The sequence below is a fragment of the Cydia splendana genome, chromosome Z, assembly GCF_910591565.1.
Source record: "Cydia splendana chromosome Z, ilCydSple1.2, whole genome shotgun sequence".
NCBI lineage: Eukaryota > Metazoa > Arthropoda > Insecta > Lepidoptera > Tortricidae > Cydia > Cydia splendana.
This window is the reverse complement of record NC_085987.1, coordinates 20,137,084-20,157,983: the sequence shown is the minus strand read 5'-3', so window position 1 is coordinate 20,157,983 and position 20,900 is coordinate 20,137,084. Positions and strand designations below refer to the sequence as shown.

Genomic DNA, 20,900 nt, shown 5'->3' with positions numbered 1-20,900 from the left:
TTTTCTGTTGTACTGCCAAAATCTCCATGGATACTTAACAATTGCACAAACGGTTTAGGATAACTTTTAAACGTTGAATCAATAAACGCTTCCTTTACTGTAGGAATGAGAAGTCTTGATTTTGTGTGTGCAAAAAATAAATATACGAGTGTCATCGCTTGTGTACGAGTATTCAGCTAATACGAATGCCTTGAATTTTCCTGGTATTTCTACTTGTTTCAGATTTTTGTACAAAGTTTTTTTTGCTCCAACAGACCGATTTCTAGCATTATATAAACTAGTCTTCATACCCGAAAAAGAAGGAACGGAATCTATAAATCTAGTCCCATATCCACACAATCTACTACGCTCTCTTTATACATTTGAGGAATAAATAGGTTCGTCCGAATTTATTAAGTACTCTCTCTTTTATCAGCTTTCTTTTTCAACTTCATATTTTTTTTTTGTCAACAACACACGAATTGCCCCTTAGAATTTATAACTTTCGAGTCCTAAAACAAATAATTCAAACTTTATTAGTAAATCATAAAACTAAATTGACTTTAACATTCTTACAGTAAATATTATATTACTACCAATACTTACTTTAATAGTTATGCTTACTCGACAGTTATTTTTACGATATTTAGAACATCGCAGTATAGATGCACCACTTTTGTACTTTCGTATCAAATGGTACCTAGGTACTGATAGTCGCGGAATAACGCTACCTTCCCGCCTTTATTATCGACGAATGTAATGCTTGCAGTCTGGATATATTATACTTTTGCACAATTAACAATATTTAGCTGATAAGAATAACCACTTTCTTGGAACAAAAGAAATGTCATTCATGATCATGACGTTTATAATTATGAATCTTTTTATTTATTTTTCGTCTTAAGTTAGGTTATTTATAATATGTATATAAAAGTAAAATATAAAAACACTTACAAAACGATAAAAAATACATATAAACACATTATAAAAAACCTAACCTAGGGTGCCGCCAGCAGCGGGGCAAGGCCCAAGCTACCGGTGGTCAGGGCTGCAGAGAGAGGAACCGGCGGACTATCCGCGCCGTGTCCAAGATCACCGCCTTCTGCACCTGACCCTTGATCCAACCACCTAGCGAGAGTCTCTCAAGATGTTGGTCGAGACTCTTCGCTATTAGACCGTTCACTGAAACGACTATCGGGACAATGATCGTCGAATCAACATCCCACGTGGCGGTTATCTCGTGAGCCAACTGGACTTGTCCTTCTCGGCCTTCACGAGATTCTCATCATGGGGGATGGTGACGTCGGCGAGCACGGCCCGGCGCTGCAATCGGTCTATCAGCACGATGTCAGGCTTATTGGCGACAATAGTCCTGTCAGTGATGATAGATCGATCCCAATAGAGCGTGGCACGACCATTCTCGAGAACAGGCGCAGGTAAGTACTTGTAGTACGGTACTTCGCGGTCCACAAGGCCATATAGAAGAGCAAGTTGCTGGTGAATAATCCTGGCACGAGATTATGTATGTGCAAGTACTCGCCGTTAGCAAGATGAGAACACCCGGAAATGATATGTCTGAGTGACTATCCGGGACGGCGGCATGCCCGACAAATGTCGACCGTACCGTCCTTCAGGATTTATTTCCGATAGTTGTTCGTCATCATCACTTCGTCCGCAATTGCACAGGCAAAACCCTCGGTTTCTCCGAAGAGGTCCCCGAATCGTAACCAGTTCACCGACGCGAGCAGGTTCACATCGGGTCCCGTGAGGGCCTTGTAGAACCGCCCGTGTAGCACCTTACTTTCCCATGCCGCCTTGCGATCCGCAGTACTTAGTACCACAGGTTTGCGCCAGTTCTCGTTTGCCAAGGAGAGCGGCGTGAGGTTCCTGTCTACTGCCACCACATCACGATGCATCCCACACTCGTTGTTAAGGAAATAATTCCTGAGATTGTACACCTCGCGGTTGTGGAGATCCTTGGCGTTTAGGAAGCCTCGGCCTCCACACTTCCGTGGGATTTACAATCTCATAACTGACGAGCGTGGGTGTAGCATGCGATGTGTGGTCCGATAATCGCTGCTCCGACACGGTGATGGTAGGTTCAAGAGCCTGAAACAGAGGCAGTATTCTCGAACGGTAGGCGGATAGCTGTGTTCCCCCCTCTGTAGCCCCATAATAGGCACGCATGACACTCTCGTTCATTTCTCGAGTCCATCGCATGCGTTGCACTATACCACCGGTAGCGGGAGCCATGGGCGGGGCAGGATGTCCCGCAGGCCCCAAGCGTGCCGGCAGCGGTGGCCGCCCTCGTCGCGCTGGTGGTCGTGGCGGCGGCGGCGGCGGCCCGCTCTCGTCACTGGACCCGTCTGTGTCAGGCGCCGTTGCGAACTCGTCGCCTGACGACGATGTGGACGAGGAACTGGACGAGGCAGGCGGGGGTGGTGGGCGTGCGCTAGTTGTTACCGCTTTAGCTCGACTCCTTGTAATCATTTCTAATTTCGTAGTTTTGCCAGTGTGTACTCGTATGACAAATGTCAACACGGTAGTAATGCGACTGCGACACATGGTCGCGGTGTTTATAATCAAATATACCAATTGTCCGCATGATTTACTAATAACTCGGTTCACACATGAGTAAATTATCAGTATTTTAGGGCAAAAACCACATGTAAAAATATAATTTACGAAAAGAAATGTAAAGGACGTCAGTGTCAGCGTTTTTAATTATTAATATTATTATGCAAAGATAAGTGTAATAAAAAGTGGCCATTATCATTGTCAATATCTAAAGAGGTTATTAATATGAAAGCTATCTATTTCCTCTTTTGACTCTAGTTGTGTTATAAAGAATGGTTAGAGAGCACATTAGTTGTGCTTAGTTGTGGCAGTTGGGCGTAGTTGTGCCATTAGGAATACATATTGTTGATGGCACAACCAGTTGTGCATACGTATTAGTTGGTCCATGAGGAAGGCCTGGACATTATGGCCATATATGCGAGGGTGCGGGTGGCCAAAGTACCTAGCTTCCTAAACAGGAAAATGCAACCACGACGAGTTTGAAGAGGAATTGTTTTGACCGTCAAGTCAGTGTTGCATATTGTAATTCATAGTTTTATAGCAACAGTCCTGAAACTAAAACAGGAGACTGTTGACAGATAATTTATTTAACAAAGTACCTAACTTATTAAATGATAAATACATATTGAACACACATTGATTATTGTTTCAGATTTCAGATACAATCTTACAGATTTATCTACAGCCTTTTGTCAATCATCGGGCAATGTACTGTTGTGTCTTTTTGTTTACTGAAGTTATTTACAGATTCAAACCGTAATCTCTCTGCAAATTGTAAGCTAATTTCTGTTATATTTTATAAAATACTGTACCTACATATTATTAAAAACACATAATTAAAATTAACGACCATAAACGGTAGTTCAAATTACATTATACTTACTAAATAAATTTTGATTCACAGCGGCCTTAGTATTCAACATCACCAACTGCATAACAACTATATTATTTCTGCGCGTGGCAACAAGATGGCCAAGGCTCTGCCAACTTATATCAAAAACCGAGGCGTCAGACCCAAGCATTGACCGGACACTTATTAAAAAATGTAGGGTGTCATGTGTAGTAGTCCTAACAATGGCTTTGCGTAAGTATTATGCTTGTGGTTGGGTCAATACTTTCAGAAAAACGGGCGCCATGTGTAGCATATAACTAGTTATGAGTACCTTTGACCACGTCCTTTTACTAAGGCTTTCCTCGTACAGCTTTTAAAAACTTTAAGGGTTAAAGGTGATTCTTATTCATCTATTATTTGGTGTTATTTGTAAGATTAAAGTATATTAATTATAATCGAAATTAAACTGTCGTAAGTAATACTAAAATTATGCTAATTTTACGGTTTAATTCACACATGTTGCGTTAAACCATAAAATTTGCTGCATGTCAATTTACTTTGTAAATTACTTCTGGTTACATATCCAAAAAAATATTTTTATCCTCAGATTGTTTTTATTAAAAACATACATGACTAAAGTGTCACAGACCGTGTAGTGTGCCATATTTGTAATAAAATGTAGGTATTTTTCTAAAAATTTGTCATGAAATTGAAATGTTGAATAGTGATTTGAAAAAATAATACAGCAATTATATATTCCAGTGATTCCTCGTTTTACAAAACTATGAAAAAGATATGTAAATTACCTTTAATAGATTTGTGATTATGACATGATATTATGAAATTGTTTGCAGTGGAACACATTCTATCCGATTTGTCATCGATAGCAGGTATTATAGATTGCCAGAAAGGAAAGAATGTGTATGAAACCTTTGTCGTTGCCAGTTCTCCTTGGATTTTTCAATATACAGGATACAGTCCTTACGTAGCAATTTTTACACAGGTGAATGAGGCAATCTATTTTATACTATAAATATTTATGTTATTTTTAGTCTCAGAACTGCCATCTCTTTCGATACTGATGAGAGAAAAAAATAGTCCTAAAAATTTCAAACATTCGTCGTCCCTTCCGTACCGTTACCATCATATAAAGACTATGAAAAATGGTAACGGAGTGAGAAAAACTCACGAGGCACTTTTTTCAGGGTTGAAACTGGTCCATTCAAATACTGCAATGTAATGAAATCCGCATGCGAGTTCTCGCACCACTGTATAAATGAGCCCTAAAAAGCTTAGACTATTCGAACTATGCTTTTCATCTCCTTATTATAAACCGGCAAAGTCAACCTTGCCATTCATTTTTGAGAACAAAACCTGCAACTTGAAATGATACATAGGTTTCTTTATTTGGAAAATAAACCTGCAAATTTCAGTATATATATAGGAATATAATATTATTAAGTTTATTAATGATTATATCAAATAAAAAGTGAACTTTCCGAACAGGAGAGGTGAAATAGTTACTACAACTATTTAAAGACGATTATTTTCACCAAGTATTAGAGTTAATATCAACCGATTGTGAAAAGTTGCGATGTTTTTATCTCCAAGTGTAAATTTAGAGTTTTCTTTGGTACTTAACCGTCATTTAAGATCGCTGTCAAATATAAGTTAGGTTACTTAATTATGTTACACTAATAGACAATAATTGACCCTACGTTGCCGCTTGAAATATTATACAGTATACGCTTTTACAGATCATCGGCATCCAATTCACCTTTAACTGGAACTTTTCGGACGTGTTTGTGATTTGCATTAGTTTTTATCTGACGTCTAGACTCGAACAAGTGAACCGTAGAATTGAATCCGTTTTTGGAAAGGTAAGTGAAGTCCATCGTCATATCAACACAAGAAATAATTTGATATGTACCTACCAAATAAAACGTTATTTTGACGTGATAACGTCTTATAAATCCTTGAACACCGTGAGCATGCACGAAAAAGTGTCACGTTGTGGACAGATCTCTATGGTAACATTGTGGACAGATCTCCATGGTAACGTTACGGCCAAAGTATGCAATTTTTCATCAATGTTTTCTTATAACGTTATCAGTTATCACGCAAAATTATCGTCCGTAAACCGACTTTACAGACTACCATTTTTTTTTGCAGCACGCTCCCTCCTCGTTTTGGCGCACTCTGCGCGAGGATTATAGCCGCATTACGGGGTTGGTTCGACGGGTCGATGACGTCATAGGAAGCATAATTTTTATATCGTTCGCAAACAATCTTTTTTTCATTTGCCTTCAGCTTCTTCACACGCTTGCGTAAGGAACATCCCGATAGTAAACTGCTATTTTTAATGCATTCAGAATAATTAAGCAAGAAGTTTAAAATGGTATCTTATACTTATAGCCTATTGAAAGTATTTTACGTAGGTCACTCGATAAGTTTTGAGGTACAGAAAAACTATTCAGCACTATTTATTTTACATTTTTTTTTTTCAAAATACTCTCTATCATTCTCTATACAAAGAGTTCCCATTCGTCTAAACCAACTTTGAAAACATTTTTGCCAGTCTTGATCCGATAGGGCAGAAATTGCAACTTCGTGAGTTTGTTAGGGCAAACGCGGGATCTAACGACAACAGCTTCCTCACTCCCAGATGTTGATGTAGGATGATATTAATAACGTTACACAAAGTAGATAACACGAACGTGTCATGCTTTTTCAGTCAGTCTCAGTACAACAAGTATGTATGTACATACTGAGGTTGACTGAAGTAGCATGACAAATACGAACGTTTCCGAGAAAATACGATGGTAGAGGATTATGCACTGTACGCCACGCTGCCGAAGCTAGTCAAAGACTACTGAACCTTCCCGAAGGCTGCCTCGGCGTCTTTAGGTACGCCCTAAGCTGCCGAAGCAACCTGAAGTCCTTAAGCATGCCGAGGCTACCGAGCCGTGCCGTGCCTTGCGGATAGCGATCTTTAGCGGAAAATGTCGAAATCAAAAAAAGGTTCCAAAATTTTATGGTTTTTCAAATTTTCATGAATTAGACAGGTTGTTCTACATCTGAAACTTGGACGAAATTAACATGAATATTTGTTACTATTTCACTATTATTATATAAAATATCCAGCCGACCCTTATATAATGCAAAATAGAATGAGGCATTTAATCGGCCTATAATGGCTCTTGGCTCTTTAATGCATCCTAATGTAATGACAGTTTCTATTTAACCACAGGGAGGGAATAAGAAGAAATCCCTCATGTCGGCTAGGAGAGCCGGATGAAAGGTAACATTACGTCCATATCACATTATCATTCTACGGCAATTTCTGTTCATAAACTTCAAATGTTTGTCAATTCAAATTGCAGGCCATTTCAAGGCTATGAGCAAACGGTATATTTCGTGTACTCGTTCGGGTTCCTGATCGCGCGCTCGCTGGCAGTCTCGCTGATCGCTTCGCGCGTGCACACCGCCAGTCGGGAACCCGCGCATGTGCTCTATTTTGTGCCATCCACAGCTTACTCTGTAGAGGTAATGTACGTCATGATGTATTATGATAATCTGACCAGATCAAATACTTATTGATAAACATAGAAAAACAGGTACCTACATAGGTAATTGTATAACCGTATTAACTAAAAAGGGAATGGAAAGAATCAGAGTTGGGAGGAGGCAGGAAAATATCAGAGTTGAACTGTAATTAGACGATAATAAGTACTAGTAGTTCGCCCCGAACAGAACTCGCAGTTATACGAGTTAGATTCATAGACATCTATTTAATTTTCGACACGATTGAATAAAAAATGTGGAAATTCAAGATGGCTGACGTTTTTATAATTTCGACTAAGAATATATTACAGGGCCTTTCAGATTCTCATATATCAATTTTCATTATGATCGGGACAAAAATCAGAATGGCGGCCATTTTTTACAATTTTGTCTGCTGGTTCTCAGCATGTAATATCGTACCTACACTGAATGCAATGTAGGTACGATATTACATGCAATGTACAGCAAAGTGAAGTAGGGCAACACTCAAAGAGCAGTAACTATTGCGATAAGAAAAGCAGCAATGTACATCGAACCAAAACATGTAATTATCATACCTTTTACAAATACTTACGATCGACGAGCATGATTGTACATTGTAAGCATCTTGACTTTGCTTAAGTTCATGCACAATCTCAATTAATATATTGGTATTTAATGGTGACAGCAGAATTTTTTCTTGAAATAGCAATAAATTATATAGAATATAAATAAAAACGATGGCTGTCATTTCATTCTCCACATTCCACAGACAAAACACAGATGACACGCGATTTTGGAATTATTCGAACACAGTGTTGCTAACCCGGGTTAGCAACCCGCGATTTTTCAATATTTGCCGCCTTTTTCTACTGACAAGATTTGCTTGACCAAGTATATCTTAATTCATTCGTTTATTTGTCTCTCTGTTGCTAGTGTTGCTCGAATATGCAAGAGTGGTAAAGGGGTAGATAACTAAATTTACATTATGGTCTTTGCGAGATGGCGGGATTATTCTAAATAAAGAATACAAAGATAGTTACGAAATAAATATTTAATTTATGTTCTTTTATTTTCATACTCATTATTAGGAACAATGAAATTTATCCATACAAAGTAATCTACCCATGAATTAATAATTCTATAGGTATCGCTACAAACATTATTTAGACAGCATTCAATCTAGATTTACAACTACCTATGAAAGCAATAGATATTCAGGTAGTGATCAAGACCTAAACTCAATATATTTGTTTTTTTGCATTAATGAGTAGGTAATATTCGCTACCTTTCGACTGAATTATCAGATAATAGCTCCATCTAGCATATTATGATATTGCATTGTCGTCGGAATGAGGTACGTCAAATTTCAACTCAATCAGATACCGGGACGTGGTAAAATTTAATCATGCAGTATAGAAATTAAACATACTTACATACAAATTTACGGAGTGAAGCTTAATAAAAGTGTGTAATTAACAGCTACCTACTAACGTTAATAAAATAATAAAGGACCTTTCATAGTGTGTCTAAATATTTAGCAACAAAAATACTCAGGTTATCAAATAATAATAATACTTAGGTATTAACATTTTATTTTTTTCAAACAACAAACAAACACTTTCTTTTTGAACAATATCTGGTCCACTTTTTTTGCTTTAGCCGGTTTTGTCTCTGGCTTTTGAGGAAACCGACACATAAAATGCAGGCCGGTTTTATAAAATGTACCCAAAGTATAAAGAAAAGTGTGTGTAAAGTGTAGGTAATTTAAAATTAGATTTATTTATTTCCTAATATTAAATTACAATACAATACAATATAAATTATTCTAGGCTAAGATTTTGGAAAGGGGTTATTATAACTGCCATAAAATGTATGTTTGATTATTTTAAACCTATATCATAAAACTAGGGTTTTTAGAGAGATCCACGAGACTGTAACCATGGCAACGTGTGATAAAAAAAAGTTACTTCACCTGCCACTCATATTTATTTACAGGTACAGAGATTTTTGGATCAGATACACGGTGATACGATTGCTTTGAGTGGCCTTAAATTTTTTAACGTGAAACGTGGATTAGTGTTAACGGTAAGTAAATGAACGATGATTATAAAAAAAATTGATGTTTTTAAATTAATATCAGTATGTCGTATTTTAGATAGCTGGAACCATTGTGACTTATGAACTTGTACTGATGCAGTTCACTGGAGTTTCACCAACGCCGTCACCTTCTACCATTACTATACCAATATTTATTAACTCTTCTTATAGTAAAGTTTAACGCTTATGTTAATTTTGTTTCTCTTCCCTTACTTGCAGTTATGACATCCTCCCGTTGGACTAATTATCAAACATAATTAATATTAATTCGTATTTAATAATAGCAGCCGCCACCTGAAAGGATCGTTGTTAATCGTTATAAGTAGGTAGGTTATAGGTAATAATTGGAATTGGCTTTTAATTTTGAATAAGCAAAATTTCCGAATATGTCAATAAAGATAGTAATTTGTATAAGACAGAAACACCTAAGCCTACCTATATAAATTAAAACTTACTTTCAGTAATAGCGTTCTATCTAGAGAAAATAGTCCCATTCCTTGCAACGCCACCCAATCAAACTTCAGCTGAGTTTTCAGCCTGTCAACCTGGAATTATTAAACTTTATTGAAAATGGCTTAATACCAAATAAAGATATTGAATGATGGAATAACAGTTTTATCGGATTGTATCACGTTTAATGTAGGTAGGTATATATTTAAAATCCATTCACGACTCTCGCTATTTACGCACTGAGAAAACATAATAGGTACCTACTACCTACGTAATATAATGTTAATGACTTTTCATAGTGAATAATCCCTTTTAAAAAGGCACTCCATAAATACAGTGTACTGTTGCACATACAAAATAATCATTTAATAGATAATAATAGAAAACCGGTCAATAGCATGTCGGAACATGCTCAGTGTAGGGTTCCGTGGTTACCCGTCCGTCACAATAGAACTTGAACGGGTAACCAACCTATCATGTAATTCATGTACCTACATAACACGCAAAAGGGAGTACCTTGACAGCGCTCAGTACGTCTTTTTACTATGAAGGGAAGACTTAACTGATCAATTGATCATGTTCTCAATCACGTCTATCGTAATGAGGGCAACGAACACTCATTTTGATGATAAAGTTTTTATCATTTGAACGACTCATTTTGATAATAAAGTTTTATCATTTGAACGACTCATTTTGATAAAAAAGTTTTATCATTTGAACGTGCTCTTTAATCATGTAACTTACCATGGTGATTAGGCAAAAGTACCTACCTAACTGAAAAATATACAAAATATTTGACAGTTGCCACCAAAACAAAATAGCAACCATGAGCCGCCAAAATCTGCCCGCGCCAATTGAAAAACCCATTACAATTATTATTTGTCGTACACGGGCAAACGGGGGAGGCGTTCGGTACGCGGATACGAAGCTAAATCGACAATTTAATGAAATGTAAGGGGTAGACGGAGCGTTGCTGCCCCTACTAACCCTACTTGTAAGGTAAAAAGATGGAAAGATTCAGGTCAGGAAGATTATTGCGTTGCTAACATTGTCTTGCTTACAATTTAATTTTTTTTGTAGTCATAAGCAAACATTTCGAACTAAAAGTATATTCTAATGAACGCATAGATTGAATAGTTGATATGTTAGAAAGTGAATGGTATGATTTATAACTTATTTTATGAATATGTATACCTATGGTAAATGATTTAATGATAAAACCTAAGTTATTTTTCTCGTTTTCATACCTCAACATTGCATCCGTGGCACGTTGTTTGCAGAAGAGGTAAGACGCTTTGTGAATGTATCTGAATATCGGCCGCTGCTAGGACTACACCGCAGGCTCTTGATATTAACCAACTTAGAGATAACATATAGTAAATCCTATTTATCGGTGGTCCTTGTTCGTTGCTGAAAATATAGTACAACGATTTCAAACAGGTTTACTTGAATAAAAACACACTCTTAAAAAGTTGAATGAGTACTTCTCACTGTTAGTTAACTATTTCAGTGGTTCAACAAATCCGTCTATATCTGAGGGCCGACCGCGGGGTACCGCGAAATACAAAACTCGACATTTCGTTCCCCTAGCCTCTGGTTTCCTCTCTCTCTCATTCGCGGATATATTGAGTCGAAAACAGAATTCAATTTATAAAAAGGGCTAAATATTATGTCTGAAAAGTCCTAATGTCTTTAAAGGTCAATAAACATTCAAATAATTCTGCTATCTGCAATTATTTCATTTTGGTAATAACACATTACACAGTTTTTAACAGGTTGGTAATAGTTTTATTCGGCTTGTTAGGCCTAGTCACAGTCACTACTCAAGTTAGGTAGATATTTAAAAAAGAGTAAACTAAATCTACCCTCAAATGGCTTCTTAAGCCAGTTGAGGGTAGATGAAATTATTACATGATCAAATAATGTAGGTTAAAGACAGGTCGTTCAGTGACAGATCCAGGTGGTTTTGTATTTGGTTGGTTAATGAATAAATGTTATAACTACCCGAAAATGTACAAATTATTTGTTTACTATTATTTAAGTACCTAAAGATACAGAGTATAAGCATTATGTAGGTACATACGGATTTTTAGTACAACGTATTGACAGATTTAATGCAATTTTAACACCTTTGAATCTTACATTCGCAAACTATACGCAAGTCCAGGGGCCCATCTCTCGTACGGTATTTAGTCTAAAATGATTAGTGTGTTGCCAAGTTACCCATACGCGACTTGACAGTTCGTGGACTAGTAATATTAGTCTAATACTGTTTGAGAAATGGGCCCCAGGTATATAGTCTATGTGTATTGAAAAGCAGAGTGTAGAGGCAGCTAAATTATTTATATTTCAAGGAGGCACTTGAATCGTTGGATTCAACATGTCTCCCCTCAATGCTGAGCTCAATGATGGAGTACTGCATTTTGCTCCCGTGAAATACTAGCGTAAGTATACACCGTGTTTTTTTGAACTGAATACTTCTTTAGCGACGCTGAGCACTTTTTGAGGTGGGGAAAAAATGATAAACTCGGGACAGCGTAACGCGTAACGCGTAAGGCGTCTCTCCTCTCTTTCTACCGCACGGCGAAAATGTATGCCTGAGCCTGCTGTTTCATGTAGGCGGCGCAGGGCGCTTGCGTGACTTATGTCATGTGTGACGGACAATGTTATTCACCAAAGAACTTTAGTCATAACGTATCATAATCAGGTCAATTATTTAAAACTGGACTTTTATATTAAGCAATAAAGCTCAAAGTTCTAATCTTGTACGGGCTGAAATACGAGGATCTCACAGTTACATTCTAACTTTATATCACTCCAATATAATTCAATAATTCAATAAGGTCTCATCTTGATGAAATCGCTAATAAAAGTGAACTCTAGTACTGGTGAATAAAACTCAAAATAGCATGACCAAATATATTTAGATGCGAGGTCTGCAAGGTAACTTTACAATTTCTATTCGAATTTTAAACAATTAACGCTAAAAATTTAAGTTCACTGGCCAGCAATTTCGGAACTAAAGTTTTTCAATAGAAAGGAGGATGGGTCAATTATACATAGTGCTGCAAACATTTTGGACTAGTTATTGAGTTTTCACTTCTGTCGGCACTCCCGGAGTGCAACCTGTTGTTTTTTTGTTTTCCGTTAAATTGACATGTTGCTTGGTACATTAATAGAAGCTACCTGATGGTAGATCATTTTTTGTAAAATTCGAAAAAAAACATTTTTTTACCTTCTTCTTCTTCCTTCCTTCTTCTATAATAAATAGATGAATATTACATTGTACAAGGTCCTTTAGAGTTGCGCAAAATTTAGTGTCAAGTATGACAAGGCTTAAATTTTATTCAAGACAGCACATGGCAAAACACAGCTTAGTGGTTGACGGTTTGCTTACTGAGTGTGAGGTCCCAGTTTCGAATCCCAATAACTGACTAACAAGATTTTTCTTTTTTTTTCTTTACATTTAGATTAGTAAAGAGTAAGTACAAAGTACCTATCTTAGCAATAAGAAGTTGGAAATGAACAATACTCACGTTAATAAAAGTGAATGGAGGCCGCGTAGCCAAGATGCCAATCGCTTACGCTCCGTAGCGATCGAAACGCAACTGTCACTGTCACACTAATATGGAAGAGTGATGGAGAGACATAATGCTTTTCGTTGTCGAAGCGATAGCGATTGTAACCTTGGCTAGGCCGGCTGGGGTTCGTCGATCGGGATAACGGCGTCTGTATTCTCTGGCCGCTTCAGCAGCATTGCCGTTGCATAAGCCGTAAACAAAATGAATATCGCGGACCTCTCCAGGAGGATAATAGAAAGGCATTTTCCGCTGAGATTTCTATTATGACATTTAAGTCACACATAATGAAAGAAAAATAGGTACTTAATGTCGAAATTGTTGAACTAACTCACCTCAGGCAATGAAGAACCTAGCTTTTACACTGGTTCAGCAGTTAAATTTATTTATTGAATATCTCAAAAACCGTAAGAGTTAAAACACTAGTTTCTTAGAGAAATTAACTTTATTTAACCTGAAGAATCTCCCCTTAAACTTAACGGAAATAAAAAAAAACACGGTGTATACATGTTTCGCTGCCCCTATATTACAGGGTTCTATGTTTCACTTTTATCGAACTGAAATTTGAACATTGTCATAGTGACATTAAGTCGAATTTCAACTATCTTGAAAATGTAACATAGAACCCTGTAATATTGGGGCAGCGGTTTGTAACCTAGAAAGTACCAATCAAGTGTCTTTGAAATCAATTTCATGGCCTATATACATAGGAATATGGGCAATACATATATGTAGGTACAAAATAAATACATACAATATTTTTGTTAAGCAACTATTTTACGGCAAGTAGTTCATTTAACAAATGATACATAAGGCCATATTATTTATTGGTCGTACGGAAACGTGTATGTGTGTAGAAAAAAATAGCATAGGTACTTACTTTATCCCAAGAAAAAGTTGCAAGCAAATGAAATACAAATTGTTCAAATTTGAAAGCAGGATCAAAGCGCTCAGTTTATCGCCAACCCTGCGCACCAGTGCCGCCTGCTGGACGTACGCCTGCCTAAGCCGGCGCCACGTTTGCACTTGCTAGAATGATTTACCGTCAAACTAGAACATTCAAATATCCCAATAATTTTTGGTGTGATAAATAGTACTTACTCAGAAAAATAAATCAATATAATTAAAAACCTATTTTTACGTTCTAAGCGCAGCTGAATTTGCCAGTGATATGCAACCTAGTGTCTTCTGTCTCTATAAATATATACCTAGCAATTGCACTTACTAAGGCCACTGAGGGCCTACCGCTAAAAACTATATCAGTCTTGGCACGCGACTTCTCGTACAGAACCGCGTGGTTTCTTTTATAGTGGCTCACATGAGAGTGGCAAGATTTGGATGAAATTTTCATCAGGTTTTTAGCTCTATTTGTTCCTCAATCCTCATAAAACAGTCGGGGATCATTGGTTTAAGGCTCGATGAAAACCAATCTGCACATCACGAATGTTAGATAAGAAATTTGAAACTACCTATTAATAGTGTGTTTATTTAACACTTTGAATTTACGCATTTTCGAAAAGAGAGATTCTAGAGAAGAAAGAGAGGAAATTCCCTCTAAACTTTTTACAAACCCTCGTGTGTCTTTTATTCATAATGCGTTTGATAAAATTATGAAGATATGTACCTTCTTAATGCTTTGGTTGTATTTATTGTGTTTTACTGTTTTTATAATACAATACGTTCTCCAATTCAATCTGCGATACTTTGAAGTCAACCCCATACTAACAAGAATGATGATCAAATCCTGAAAATTCCACATGATAGTGGCAAATTTACTTAGTAAGAATATGGGTACTCCCAAGTACAAACGGTATTCATCTGGAACAATATATAAAAGGAATACAAAAGAGGTCAAAATGTCATAAAAATCATTTACGACTTGATGCATGCATATTGTTATCCATGCATCAAGTCGTACTGTTCAAATTGGTAAAATACTTTTCAATAAAAAGTTCATCGGCAGTTTCATTTAATCAAATAGCACAGTTTAAGTTCAAATGCTTGATTTGCAGTAAGAAATAGAAAATCACTATAAGTATGTATGTTCTTATGGAAAGGCCTTGGCCTTGGTCAGGTGAAGAAGACTAGTCGACTGTATTTAAAAGATGAAACTTATGGAAAAATACAGTATTATTGGAAAACACGATTCATTGTTACAAAGGTAAAATTGAAGAGAGCGCTACGGTAACGGAAAACAATTATGTCATTGATTTTAAATAAAGAACAAATTAGGTTTATTTTTAATGTTGCTGCAACATTTTAAAATACCTAAAACGAGTTCCCTTAAGTCCTAATGAAACCCATTATCACAGTTGTGTCCAGTTGGACCTTAACAAAAAAACTTGCTTAAAATATTGACTTGCCTAACTTAACGAAGAAGACAGACAAATCATCAGACGAAAAGAAATATTTACTATTTCGGTGGATTCGTTGCAGAAAATACAAAAATCCTATATGGTGATTGCATTATGTATGTATGCCCCTAAGATAAGGGGTTTCCCCAGTTCGTCATTCCATCCAGGATTCCATCGTCAGACCTGGATTTCGATAAAAATGGGACCTATAAGGAAGTGAATCTATGAAGTTTCCGTGATTCTTTTGCAAAATATTTTGATTATACTTACATGAATTAAGCAAAAAACCATGTGAGCTCAAAATGTATCGTTCAAAATATTCCTCGGGTGGGCAATCAAAACCTGTCGCTGCCATCATACTTAATACGTGTTCCACTAGAAAAGTACAACTTAATTAATTTAGACTCGCAGTCCTTGGTGTGGGTACCTAATGATTCTTAGACCAACTTTTAGCAGATTATCGATTCGCAGACAACGTTTCGCCGAACATTTTTTCGCAGAGTGATTAATTTGTAGATGTAACTTGAATTATTGTTTGGTTGACTTTCGATTCTTCGCTTCTGTGGAAATTAGCAGAACAATATTTTTGGAACAATTTCATTACACATAGTACTTTTTTCGTTTAAGCAACCTTTAGTCGAGTAACATTATTGTTTTTATTTCAGTTATCGTTAATTTCAAAGAAAAAATACCTAGAGACAGTTTATTTATACAAAAATTTGCAATTGCGGCACTACATTGATTGATTGAATATTGTTGCACCTAGGTTTATTGCAAGGTCTATAGATACAACCCCTTTTAATGTACACATATTTAGATATGGATACCTACGGTCAAAACTCCTACGGCGGTCAATAAAACGCTGGCATTAAATAATTGTACTAAAATATCTGAATGTCTTAAGTTTTCTAAAAATCCATAAGCTAAAAACCTTTATTCTGGATCACTTCTATCACATCATCACATCATCAATTCATAACCGATATCAATATGACAGGAGTTCTATTCAACATTGTTACTTACAACTAAATTATCCCTTGACAAACGATTATTCTACGAAAAGTAAATCTGCGTATCAATGCTTTGCCTACGTCCACTGACCACTCTTGCAAACGACTACTCTGCGTAATGAAATTCTTCCGAACTTTACTCTGCCAAATAACCCGTCTGCGAATCGATGTCTACGAAACGAATATTGGCATAATTTTACCCGGGGAATCAATTAAATAGGGCACCTCTGCGCCAGTTCTCGAAAATGGTCGTGACATGCTCTACTGGGAGCGATCTATCATCACTGACAGGACACTTCGAGTGCTAAAAAATCTGGTAGCTAACGGTGGACTGTGGAGAAGTTAATTATTTTAATAAACTATTAAGCAAGAAAATACAGCAAAATATTTATCGGTGACATATACATATAACATAATAAGAAATACCTATAAAGATTTTATAACCGGCCAGTCGCCAACAGTTAGGTTAATAATCTACTATTCCATGGCACTGACAAATTTAAAGACGAACCCGTTTGCGTTTTTTATATGATCCGGAACAAATAACTTCGGTCTTAAATGTTTTACTTACAAAAAGCGCAAGCGGAAACAACACTTGTTGTAATGATCATCTTTTTCCGTATGGTATCATCTTGCAATAAAGGAAATGCTCTTTCGGATCTCGCCCAATGATAACTTAAGTCTTGCCAAGATGTTATGAAATTCCATGTTAGTATTTGCGAAAATAAAGCATTTCCATAGAATATAGCACCAGATAAACGCGCGATCACACTACCTGTAAATAAATACATGTTAAGTTTCGTTAATCGTACTAATACTTACCTATTGGATTGTGTTGCATCTCTTTCCTTCGAACCTTCATATAAAGTACCTACGGTAGCTAAGCACAAAGAATTTCGTACATTGTTCCGCATGTTCCTAGGTTATCTCTATCGCATGTGCATAGCAATATAACTATATGGCTGTCGCACGTTAGCACAGCGGCATTAACCGTCGCTACCATGAGCGGGACAGCAATATGTTTACGTGCTTGCGATAAAGACAGAAACAGGCGGGTCAATGTACGAAATTCTTCCTACTTAGCGTCCGTACTTTTGTAAAATTCTGAAACATATTCGTTTTTCTAGGTATGTACGAGGGGCGTTCAAAATATTCTCGGTATTGATATCTTACAACCTCTTCTTAAATTTCTTTCGTTACTGGCCGCTAAGGTTTATTCATTGACATTAAAAAAATATATAATTGGAACCGAGATGTTCTTTTGTTTTTCTGCAATTGCTGAACAAACATGAACATCATGTGCGAATTGACAATGTTAACTAAATTAGAACATCAATGCGTCATAAGATTCTCGACAAAACAGGGTAAAAATCAAAAAACCATAAAAGAGGAAATGGATTGTGTTTACCGTGAGTCTGCTCCTTCTCTATCTACCATTCAAAAGTGGTCAAGCGAATTTAAACGTGGAAGGGAGAGTATTGAAGATGACCCTAGACCTGGTCGGCCTGTAGTAGCTACTTCACAAGAAAATATTGATAAAGTGGAAAAACTTATATTGGAAGATGGTCGAGTGAAGGTAAAATCTATAGCTCAAGTAACCAATCTTTCTATTGGTATCGTACATGATATTATCCATGACCATCTTAATATGTCAAAAGTAAGTGCAAGATGGGTTCCGCGAATGCTGACTCGGCTTCAAAAAGACATGCGTGTAGCGTGTTGTTCCGATGTTATTGACCTGTGCGGTGAAAATCCTAATGAGGTGCTGCAAAGAATAGTTACTGGAGATGAAACCTGGGTTCATCATTATGACCCAGAGAGTAAACAAGAGTCCATGCAGTGGCACATTAAGGGTTCAGCTCATCCCAAAAAGTTCAAGGTCGTCCCTTCAGCTGGCAAGGTCATGGCCACGATATTTTGGGATTGTGAAGGAATATTACTAATCGATTATAAAGAAAAAGGTGTAAATATCACACGACAGTACTACGCTAACATTCTACGTCAATTAAAGGATGCAATCAAAGAAAAGAGGCGAGGAAAGTTAACCAAAGGTGTTCTGCTTCTGTGTGACAACGCCCCCGTCCATACTGCTCATATTGCCAAGGCAGCTATTGTTGAATGTGGGTTTGAAACTGTTACTCACCCACCGTATAGTCCGGACTTAGCCCCCAGCGACTTCTTTTTGTTCCCCAATCTTAAAAAGGATCTGCGTGGAATTTTTTTTTCTGACGATGAAGCATTGAAGGCTGCAGTGGAGGAGCATTTTTACACCAAAGATAAAAAATATTTTTATGAGGGATTAAAAAAAAAAATTGATCGATCTTTTAAGGGGATTAACATAGGGGGGGAGTATATTGAAAAATAAAAATATCAAACTTTTCGTACTTGTTTGTTTTCATTCTCATACCGAGAATATTTTGAACACCCCTCGTACATACATATTTGTTTTCTTAAAAGTAGGTACCTAATACTATTCGCTGTATTACTAATTTTCAAGAAAGCATTCGTTTTGCATTTCAATTCTGAATAATAATGCGTAGAATAAGCTAATACGAGTAGTAGGCTATGTGACTGCCACATAATGTAAGACAAGAAAAGAAAGAAGAAGAGAAATTTAAAATGTTTGAAATTATCTAACAAGAAGAGTGAAACATGCATAAGACGCGAGTTGGCACAGTGTTATCAGTTACCTACTGGGTAGAAAGCGGCGTACACCTCTCGACACCCCTGAGCCGCTTACACCGGTGTCGCTCCTGGTCGTCTTCACGACGGCAGTTTCAGGGACTTATCTATATAGTGGGCGGCAAGTCACCGCCTGCCTCGATAACTAATGAAAACATTGTTATGGCAGGTGACGCCCGCCTTTGCAATAACCCAGTCTCATTGTCCAACCAAACTTCAATCCATAGACCGTTCACGTTCTGACCGACCATTAGTGATTATACTGTTCACTTTTTCTACAATAGTCCCAATGCCTGCTACGAGCGGTTCATGGGTGACATATTGTTACGCCTGTAAACGGGTTCCAGCAGGCGTTCTTCATGACATTCAAGCTCTACTAGGGGCCATGTTGGATCTATATCCTCACGCAAGCCTATCAAAAGACCGGGATTTATAGGCCCGTGAAATCTAAGGAGATACAAATAATAATACTGATTCTACTCTAATAATACTTATATAGAATTTTAGAGCAGCTACTCTGCCAAGCTTGTAACGAGCAATAAATTTGGAAATTTGTGACGCCCCATGGTCAAAGGCTTATGGCGGGTATGGAGTTATGCATACCCTAGTAATCTACAATAAATAAGCTATCGATAACACAAAAGATCAACCTCCTAAGTTGTGTAGTTACAGAGATATAGTTTTTTGAAAATAATGTTGTAAAATGAGCAACTTTACGATAGAGAAGTTTTAAGTTTAGCCACCTAAAAAACTATGTTCCTGAAGTAACTTACATAGTTGACTACAAATAATAATACTTTAGACTCCTGAGATTAAAAAAATCTTGCGACTTGTTCTGTAATATAAATAGAAACCTTTGATATCGACTGATTTATGTGTACCTATACTAACCAATCTCTTGAAAATAAAGTCTTGTTTCATTTTCACGATTGATTGCAATGAGCTCTCAAGATTTAAATTTATCTATTAGAAAACGACTCTGAGAGACAGTTTAAGCAAAAAAAATATCGAAATATTTTCTGAGCACATATAAAAGAAATTCTGTCATTCAAATGAAATAAGTCCTAAAACCGCAACTAAATACTATATTATTTTAACCTCTTATGCCACTTTAAACTTACATAACACTCTTTGCTCCATACATTTAAGAAAAGGTACCTTATGGTTATAAATTTATTAATACATCACTACAAAACATCAATTACATTGAAGTTTATCTTTTATGAATTGAAAATCTTAATTTACATTAAACTGCCACAAATGTTCTTGTTGTTCTTTGTTTCGTTTCAGTATATAATATTTCCGGTAGCTTAATCTTATCTTTCTGCAGAAATTCACTCTGTGGTGGGTATCAAGACAAAACGTCAGGCCCTATAGTTTCCATTTTAATATGCTGTATTTCGTAATGAAATTGTTCCAAATAACTTATCCAACGTGTAAATCTAACATTGTACAATTTCCAATTCTTCACAAACATTAGTGCTTTGTGGTCCGTTTGTAATTACTTTAGTTACTCCCAAATATGTCTCAAATTTTCCCAAACAACATATTGCAAAAAAAATCCTTCCTTGATGATCTCTGGTAACTATAATAACTCCTGCCAGTCCTACCCATTTAAGTCCTGTCTTTATTTGTAATATGAATTTTTCTTTGGTACTGAACACTAAAGAATTTATATTACAGTCTGGCTAATGTAATATTACACAAATGTTTGGCGGGAAATTTAAAAAAAATTCGGCTGGTCACACTTTGTGTAGTAGGAATTATAGTTATGATACTAGAAAATATTTTTGAT

General features: G+C 36.6%; 2 protein-coding genes across 2 annotated transcripts in view; one reads left to right on the top strand and one right to left on the bottom strand.

Moving 5' to 3' along the window:
- The window catches only part of LOC134804811 (gustatory receptor 5a for trehalose-like), a 28,771-nt gene extending 19,482 nt beyond the window's left edge, over positions 1–9,289 (top strand). The window contains exons 3-11 of the mRNA XM_063778065.1: positions 3,209–3,330; positions 3,461–3,640; positions 4,243–4,391; positions 5,146–5,268; positions 5,561–5,715; positions 6,639–6,689; positions 6,772–6,934; positions 8,930–9,019; positions 9,090–9,289. Coding sequence (XP_063634135.1) covers positions 3,209–3,330; positions 3,461–3,640; positions 4,243–4,391; positions 5,146–5,268; positions 5,561–5,715; positions 6,639–6,689; positions 6,772–6,934; positions 8,930–9,019; positions 9,090–9,212 — 1,156 coding nt within the window. The 3' untranslated portion in view covers positions 9,213–9,289. The remainder of the gene's footprint in view (positions 1–3,208; positions 3,331–3,460; positions 3,641–4,242; positions 4,392–5,145; positions 5,269–5,560; positions 5,716–6,638; positions 6,690–6,771; positions 6,935–8,929; positions 9,020–9,089) is intronic.
- Positions 9,272–17,338, bottom strand: LOC134804857 (gustatory receptor for sugar taste 64a-like). Its single transcript, XM_063778142.1, has 7 exons — positions 16,995–17,338; positions 15,684–15,788; positions 14,684–14,877; positions 13,940–14,088; positions 10,729–10,891; positions 9,487–9,576; positions 9,272–9,325 (listed from the first exon to the last, which is right to left on the bottom strand). The coding sequence occupies exons 1-7, from the start codon at positions 17,212–17,214 to the stop codon at positions 9,272–9,274; spliced, it is 975 nt and encodes a 324-aa protein (XP_063634212.1). The 5' UTR covers positions 17,215–17,338.
- Between the last annotated feature and the right edge of the window lie 3,562 nt (positions 17,339–20,900).

What these genes read in the sequence shown, in the direction of transcription:
- LOC134804857 (XM_063778142.1), bottom strand. Translation starts at nt 17,214, where the DNA reads ATGTATTTATTTACAGGTAGTGTGATCGCGCGTTTATCTGGTGCTATA. An exon ending in TGGTTTTTTGCTTAATTCAT is followed by an intron (nt 14,878 to 15,683) that starts GTAAGTATAATC and finishes ATATTGTTCCAG; the next exon opens with ATGAATACCGTTTGTACTTG. An exon ending in ACAACCAAAGCATTAAGAAG is followed by an intron (nt 14,089 to 14,683) that starts GTACATATCTTC and finishes AAATCATTCTAG; the next exon opens with CAAGTGCAAACGTGGCGCCG.